The following is an 8962-nucleotide window of genomic DNA, read 5'->3' as shown; positions in this document are numbered from 1 at the left end:
TAACAATAAATCCCCGCCACTTCCCCCATGCATTGTTTCTAGTATGTGTCATATATCAATTACATGATCAAGGGTGCAGTTGAGGGTGAGAGTGAGGAGCATTCATGGTTTATCGCCATCACTCATTCTCCGGATTCCCCGATCCACCTTGCATTTCTTTTTCTTGTCACTTCCCTAATGCATTGACCCACCTCGCATTTCCTTCTTGTGCAATGTCAGACGGACACACCAACTCCTCTCGGCACTTGAGATCACATCACCTTAAACAAACACACATAGCTTGGATAGAAGAGAAACTCTTCTAGATCAATTAGATCATCCACAAAATAGGCACACAAGATCATCAGATTAAAAACTCTCAACTTTAGTCTCTTTCATGGAGAGTTAAGAAACAACCTACAAAATAGTTCATAACGGAAGAATTACAATAACCCTCCCAATAATGAAATCCATGTGTCTATGTATGCATGCATGCATGCATGCATGTATGGATGGATGGATGGATGGATGGATGGATGGATGGATGTATGCATGTATGTATGTATGTGCCTAATCTATGGTGTAGGCTTCTTTGAGTGTGAGTAACGAAAGAAAGAAAGAACGTAGAAGACACATTTTTTCCTTTCTTTTCCTCTGCATTTCCAATGATCTACCTTTCACAAGAACTCGACTCCATGGAAAAGAAATGTAAGCTTCTCCGTTTCTATAAACGGAAAAAGAGAGCTAAAGATCGAAGCTGGATAGCCCATTCTTCATATATCGTTCGAATCTAACCTTTTTTGAGCTGATTTGATTGACATGAGGGACTACAGATGGTTGCAGTCGAGAGAGAGAGAGAGAGAGAGAGAGAGAGACAATGCCTCTTCAATAATTACTATTCCTTCTGAGTTCCTTCGCATACAGATGATCACTTTGTCCTGTATTTCGTGTGTTACAGAAAAGCATTTCTCGAATGCGTGCGATGGTCTGTAAGTTTCGAGTGTCCATCACTCAATCAATGGTATGTTTTAAATAAGCGTGCATCGTCAGCCTCCACAGCTGCCTCCATCTTTGCTTCTGCTGCCCCTAATAATTAATTAGACAGTAGTAATACCCACTAATTTGATTAGACAGTACTAATACCCACCACATTTTCCATTCCAATTGCGTTTAATTCATCCGCACAATACCCAATCCTCTCAAGTTTCAAATCTCTGTTGTTCCCCAGCTCATAGAATAGTAATAATCCAATACATATATAATTTGCGATGGCCGGAATCGGGGTAATGACTCGCGCGACTAGTGGTGCTGTTAATTCCTTCATTGCTACTCTTCAATCGCATCGAAACCCACTCCTTTCTTTGCTCTCACGGTAATCCGCTACCTATCTGTCACTTAATCCCCCACCTCTAATGGCACCTTATTTGCAACTTCATCATGATTAATCATCTCGCGGCCATGGTCCCTTTATAATCATTTCTGACTTCACTTTTCTTCGAAATAACTTGACATTTTGTGACAGATACTTGAGGCTCGGCAAGAAAATCCTGCAGCCTCATGATTTGAAGGCAGAATTTGAGCGAGCCATAGTAAATGCAAAGGAAAGGGAAGATTTGATGAAGGTCTCGGGATTCACACTCATATTGCAGTGGACACAGGCATGCACAAATAACTTCAAATTACTAAAGTTCCTCACTACTGGCCTTTAAATAAATGAAAGCCCTGAATTAACTGAATGTACTATATTCGGAATGCTTCATTAAAATTATGCCTAGGATCCAGCCCATTAATAAAAGTGTCCTTATCAGAACATTGTGTGTGTGTATCTGTGTACAAATTAATCTCAGCTTTTACAAATTAATCTCAGCTTGTACTAATTAATCTAAGCTGGTACTAATTACTCTCTGGTAGGAGCTGATTGTGTCGGAGCCTTGGGTGGCCCTTGCTGTGCGGCCCAATCCGGGAGTGTGGGAGTATATCCGAATCGACACACATGGGTCGGCTGTGCAAAAGCTTTCGACTTCCGAGTATCTTCAGCTGAAAGAGTGTCTAGTGAGCAGCACTAAGAGCATGAATGAGGAGAACATGAAGGCTGTAGGGCATGGCCATGAGGCATGCACGCTGGAGATAGACTTCGAACCCTTCAATGCTTCGTTCCCACGCCTCACAATGCCATCGTCGATCGGGCACGGAGTAGAGTTTCTGAACCGCCATCTCTCGTCCAGACTCTTCCGCGATCCCGAGAGCATGCAGCCCCTCCTCGATTTCCTGCGCCTGCACAAGCACCAAGGCCAAAGCCTTATGCTTCGAGATGGGCTCATCCCCAACCTCCACAAGACTCGAGCTGCGTTGCTGCAAGCCGAAGAGCTCCTCCGGAAGCTTCCGGGCCCCACTCCATTCAGGGAGTTTGCTAGCAGGTCATTCATTCATTAATCTTCTGTCTAAATCTTTGTAAAAAAAAAAGAAAAATTGCATTCATTCTCAATTCCTTTTGCCCACTCTAAAATTAAGTATAATTCGAGAAGTTCGATCATTCCTTAATTTTGTCGGGTTTTTGCGAAAATCTCTTCGTAATTACTCCCAATTAAAGATGATCCCATGTCCTAATTAAGTATTAATCCCATGTTCTAATTAAGTATTGATCCCCATCATGTCACAAATGCTTCGGCCTAATCAGGTATTTGTATTATGTAAGACATAATGCGCGAGTTAAAAATAATGTGCACAGATTGCAATCCTTGGGCCTAGAGAAAGGATGGGGTAATACGGCAGCGCGAAGTCTAGAGATGATACATCTCCTCCTCAACCTCTTGGAGGCCCCCGATCCCGACACTCTGGAGAGGTTTCTGGGCCGGATACCCATGGTCTTCAACGTTGTTATAATGTCACCACATGGCTATTTCGGGCAGGCCAATGTCTTGGGATTGCCTGACACTGGTGGCCAGGTATGTATATGTATATATGCTGCTGCTACATCTGCCATAGCCAAATCCCTACTCATTTTCTACATATTCGATCGATTCGTATATATAAGAGTTTATTTAACGAATGGATTTCGACATAGTAGCAATATTCGATTGATTTGTAGAGTTTATTTAACGAATGGATTTCTACATAGCAATATTCCAACAATTCTCGTATATATAAGAGTTACTACTACGCGCAGATCGTGTACATCCTCGACCAAGTGAGGGCTTTAGAGAATGAGATGGTAGACAGCATCAACAAGCAAGGCCTGCAAATCATTCCTCAGATCATAGTGGTACTCTTCTTGATTAGCTGCACAACTACTACTGTAAAAATATAGGTCAATCATGACCAAACAATACTATATAGTTGCTGTCGAATTAATTATGATGGAAATTATATGGTTATATTGATGGCATTTGTACATATCTCTGGGATTTCATATTGATGATGATTTACTACTGTACTACTACTAGGTTACTCGACTGATACCCGAATCGAAAGGAACTACATGCAACCAACGTATCGAAACGATTCTCGGGACACGCCACTCGAAAATCCTGCGGGTCCCGTTCCGGAGCAAGAAGGGCATTCTCCAGAAATGGATCTCGCGATTCGATGTGTGGCCATATCTCGAGGTCTTTGCAGAGGTATATCTTTTTTGTGATTGCATACACAGATGTGTTTTTTTTTTTGTTTTTCTTTGTCAAGAAGAAGATCACTCACTGCCTTAAAAAAAAAAGAATGATCTTTTTTATTTGAGCTATCCTAATTTGATGGCTACAGGATGTGGGCAATGAGATTTGTGCAGAATTGCACGGCCCACCGGATCTTATCATCGGAAACTATAGCGACGGGAATCTTGTTGCATCTTTGATTGCTCACAAACTGGGCATAACACAGGTAAGGTATTTCAGTCAAGAGTAACTCTCAAATCATGAGAGAGTGAATGCAACTGCATCATCCCATTTTTACATGGAAACCTTGCCCTTTTGGGCATTTTTTTTTGTTTGATGTGCTAAGCAGTGCAATATAGCACATGCTCTGGAGAAGACCAAGTACCCAAGCTCCGACATATTCTGGCAGAACTTCGAGGAGAAATACCATTTCTCGTGTCAATTCACCGCGGACCTTATCGCGATGAACCACGCGGATTTCATTGTCACAAGTACCTACCAAGAAATTGCCGGAAGGTGCGAGTGTTACTATTGACCTAGTTTTCATACATTTCCCCCTAGCAAACAAAACTATTGGTCCTAATGATCTTTAGTTCTGTATACTTTAAAATAAATAAATAAAATGCAGTCAGCATACTGTGGGCCAGTATGAGAGCCATGGTGCCTTCACCATGCCGGGGCTCTACCGCGTTGTCAATGGTATAGATGTCTTCGACCCTAAGTTCAATATCGTATCGCCGGGAGCCGATACTACCGTATACTTCCCATACACAAACACATCCAAGCGCTTGACCGCCTTCCATGGTGCGATCGAAGAGCTGCTCTTCAACCCTCATGATACCGAAGAGCACACGTATGTTTATGCAAAGCCCATCCATCCATTCATGAATGAAATCATGCATTTATTTAAAAATCGAATCAATTTTAAATTTAATTTTTTTTTTGTATGCATGCATGTGCAGTGGCTACTTGAAAGATAGGAAGAAGCCCATTGTCTTCTCCATGGCGCGCTTGGACAAAGTGAAGAACATGACCGGGCTCGTGGAGTGGTTTGCAAAGAGTCCCAAGCTCCGAGGCCTCGTGAATCTCGTTGTCGTAGCCGGCGAATTTAGAGCGGACAGATCTCAAGATAGGGAAGAGATAACGGAGATCAACACGATGCACAAGCTCATTCAAGATTACAAGCTAGAGGGTGAATTCCGATGGGTACGCGCACAAAACAACAGGGTCCGAAATGGCGAGCTCTATCGATACATCGCCGACACGAAGGGTGCATTTGTCCAGGTATAGCTTCTATGCTATCGTCCATGGAACCTCAGTATTCAAATCTACTAACAATTTGAGTATGGAAGGAAGCCTCTTAATGGGGTTGCAATATATACATACATATATATTCAAAAGCTGATATGATTGATTAGTCCTGGTTCATGTCTACTTACACAGCCTGCCTTGTATGAAGCATTTGGGCTGACAGTTATTGAAGCTATGACATGTGGCTTGCCTACATTCGCGACATGTAATGGAGGCCCCGCAGAGATCATAGTGGACGGCGAGAGTGGCTTCCACATTGATCCCCTCCGAGGGGACATAAGCACCGAGAAGCTCATTGCCTTCTTTGAGAAATGCAAGGCCGAGCCTAGCCATTGGGTGCAGATCTCCGAGGCAGGGCTCAAGCGGATCAACGAAAGGTAATCTCATCAATCCTCCTAATCCATCCTCACTCAATGCCGGACCTCTTCAAGCATTTTGGAATATCACAAAAATCATTCCCTCTCCTCGAGCAATACCGTTGCTGTTGGGGAGCTTCATCCCTCGGAGTAGTATGAAATCAGAAACCCTAAACCCTAAATCCACTGAACATTGTTACCACCCCCAAATGCAGGAGTATTATCGACATAATCATGGCATTTCTTACGACTCGGCATGTCGATTTCATCATTTATGTTTCGTTACTTGATATAATTTCGTGAAATGTGTGGCAACCATAGTTTGATCTGTGTGATTCTTCGGTGGAATATAGGTACACTTGGAAGATCTATGCCGAGAGGTTGATGACATTGACTAGGGTGTATAGCTTCTGGAAGTATGTGTCGAAGCTCAGAAGGCGAGATTCGCGTCGCTATATCGAGATGTTCTACGCATTGAAGTATAGAGATCTGGTAAGACATTCAAGTATATGTAGTGGAGATTTAACATAACCAATAAGCTTGTAAATTAGCATGTCTAAATGGAGCTATAGTCCAACTATATATTTCCCCAATCTGATTAGTAGAAGTATGGTGCTTTTTCAGGTTAAAACGGTCCCGCTTGCACATGAAGAGCCAAAAGTAACTACCAAGTACTCACCTCTATAAACTTGTGGACATTGTGAACATTTTTAGACCTGAAACCTTAAATAACTGGCATCTCCTTTGATGACACCATTCCACAACACATCTTATTTGGTATTTGATGAAATGTTTTACTCATTGCCGAGATTGGCTACTCATATCTACCTACTGGGCCACAACACAACTACTTAATATGTATAACTTGTGGTTGCCAATTGCCCTTTATTATAGTTTCAAAGACTGGTTTCCACCTCTAATAAGTAGTAAAAAGAATAATCTTTATTCCTACCATTGTTATCCAAAATGATTACCTCATTTACTACCATCAATACTTTCACAAACATGGAACCATTGAATGAGGATTTTAATAGAACAATTGCACTTATTGTAGGTAATCATATAGTGTGAACCAATCGCGCAAACCAAAATAAATAGTTCATTGTGTCATTGAATCACTCACTATCCTTGGTTTTCTTGGGTTCTTGTGAACGACACTGACACGGAGAGTAAATACTCTATAGGGTCTTTTGGTGTTTTTGCCAAAACTACCTGTTACCCAAGTATTACTCTTGAGAGCCACCTCGAGGTTGATGTGGGAGAAATATCAACGTCTAGCCTTTCTTTGGTGAGATGAACGAGAGTGAGTTTGAACAATCATGTGCTATTAACAAGCACGCTCTAGTATGCAACGTAATCAAATTCAAGCAACTTAACAATTATTTAATCACAAAGAGACTTTATCATGTGCTTTCATTAGTTAACTAATTAAGCTTAGGACTTAGGACAAGAAATCACCAATGCAATCAAGCTTTCATTAGTTAACTAATTAAGCTTAGGGCTTGAGATAAAAAAAGGGGAAAGTACCAAGATACCCCTGGAAGTTCATCTATTTACCAGAATGCCCTTGGAAGTTCCAATTTTACCAAACTACCCCTATGTCCAAAAAAATACACTTTATAAAGTAAGTACAAAGGACCCAAAGAATCTCTTAAGTAAAGAAATGTGTGTTTTAAGGGTATTCTGGTAAATAGGGCTTGTAGATTTGAGTGTATAATTACTTTATAAAGTGTATTTTTTTGGACATAGGGGTAGTTTGGTAAATTTAGAACTTCTAGGGGCATTCTGGTAAATAGAGGAACTTCCAGGGGTATCCTGGTACTTTTCCCTTTTTTTAACAATGTCAAAATGCATTTTGTTATTGTATTTTTTTTTTCCAAATTTTTTTTACTTCTATTAGTTAAGAAAATGTACATAGGATAGTATATAACTCATATGTTACAAGCCGCTTTGCAATGGCTACAAGAAAACATCATGTATAAATGAATCAACAAAGCCTCGTCACATAATTACTCGACAGACTCCCCTCAACATGAGCCTCACACAATCCACATTCAGCAAAGACACCCTCCAATCTCTTCACAATTCAGCACCTACCTCTATGTTTGGTACCCTAGGAGGAAACAACCACCGAGGTGGCTGATAAATCCACTTTGCATTGCCATCCACCATCCGTAACATCGGAGAACCTCTCCATTTAAGAAGGAAGCAGTATCTAGCTTCTTCACTTGCATCAGAGGGCTCCTGAAGGCTATCAAATACCCCATCCTCCACTTCACTTCAAATACCCCCAATAAGAGGTTCTTACATGCCTTCCTTCCATGAAGGTAGCATAAAGGATTAAAAATGATCCTCCCTACTTTACACTCTCGATTAACCCTCACACTTTATCCTCCTATGGAGAATACTATTGTATAACTTACCACAAAATATATTATGGTCATGCCCGTAACATACTCCCCCGATTTAAATCATTGCACTCTTGTAATGAGAAGTTAGGGAAGTTATTTTTAATGGTACACTCTCGTTCCCATGTAACATCTTTTATAGATTTATTTATCCATTTAATTTTAAATTCTCATATTGTTTTAGAATGCAAATGTTTTGTTTTAATATCGATAATTTTCTCTAATACATGTGGTTTAGAAGCTAAATCTTCAGAAGTAACAAGAGTTTCAGTTGTAATTATATTATTGCCAAAACCAAGAAGTTTTTTTAGATAACTCACATGAAAATTGGATTCAGTAATGAGCGCATGTCTATAAAGAGTGCACAAACTATGCCAAAGTGGCTAAAACAAACTTTGCAAGACAACAAATTTAGTGCACCTTTACTTGGTAGAACAAGATCAAGCTCTCGCCATGCATCCAATAATTTTGTGGATTATTCTATTGTTGCAACAACATGTAACGAGGAACCACTTACTTTTGAAGATGCATGTGATGACCCACATTGGATGAGTGCTATGCAATCAGAAATGGATTCCATACATAAGAATGGTACTTGGGAGTTATGTGAATTGCCAAAAGGAAAGAATGTCATTGGTACTAAGTGGGTTTACAAGATTAAACAAAAGTCCAATGGTAGCATTGATCGCTACAAACCTAGATTGGTTGCCAAAGGATATGCACAACAATATGGCATTGATTATGAGCAAAATTTTGCACCTACTTCATGCATGACTACCATTCATATTGTGGTTGCATTGGCTGCCCAAAGAGGTTGGATGGAGATTTACTATGGCATATATAACCCATTTGTAAATAGTACTTGAGTAGCTTAGATACTTCATCCTCTTCGGATCGACTTAAGCGATAAAGAGGTATACTTATTGGTGCAACACTAGGTACAATATCTATATGATGGTCTATATTACGTTTAGGAGGTAACCCATGTGGTAGTTCACTCGGAAAAACATCATGAAAATCATTTAAGATTTCATCGAGTTGATGTTGTTCAGAATATGTTTAATTGAACCGAGACATTATCGATATTGTAAACGTGAATGTCCGGATCAAGTACACAATAAAATAAAGTAGAACAAGACAACTCGGATATTGATGGCAAGGAAACAATCGAAAGAGACTGTTTTTTAACACATTGAATAAAATGAGTACAATCATTCAGTACAAAAGTAATTGAACGATGAACCCAATCAATAGATAAAGAAGG

General features: G+C 40.2%; 1 protein-coding gene across 1 annotated transcript; it reads left to right on the top strand.

Annotated features, from left to right (window-relative positions):
• The first annotated feature begins 1217 nt into the window (after positions 1-1217).
• LOC147859019 (sucrose synthase 2-like) lies at positions 1218-6239 on the top strand. Its single transcript, XM_087325600.1, has 13 exons — positions 1218-1351; positions 1502-1637; positions 1891-2396; positions 2708-2924; positions 3146-3241; positions 3423-3596; positions 3733-3849; positions 3973-4139; positions 4252-4476; positions 4586-4907; positions 5067-5311; positions 5644-5782; positions 5915-6239. The coding sequence occupies exons 1-13, from the start codon at positions 1248-1250 to the stop codon at positions 5975-5977; spliced, it is 2511 nt and encodes an 836-aa protein (XP_087181726.1). The 5' UTR covers positions 1218-1247; the 3' UTR covers positions 5978-6239.
• Positions 6240-8962: the final 2723 nt, after the last annotated feature.

The sequence above is a fragment of the Azolla caroliniana genome, unplaced genomic scaffold (assembly GCF_043228905.1).
Source record: "Azolla caroliniana isolate FFs.n. ecotype wild unplaced genomic scaffold, voAzoCaro1.0.p SCAF_10, whole genome shotgun sequence".
Taxonomy (NCBI): Eukaryota; Viridiplantae; Streptophyta; class Polypodiopsida; order Salviniales; family Salviniaceae; genus Azolla; species Azolla caroliniana.
Note: the sequence above shows the minus strand (reverse complement) of the source record. Positions and strands in the feature narration are given on the sequence as shown.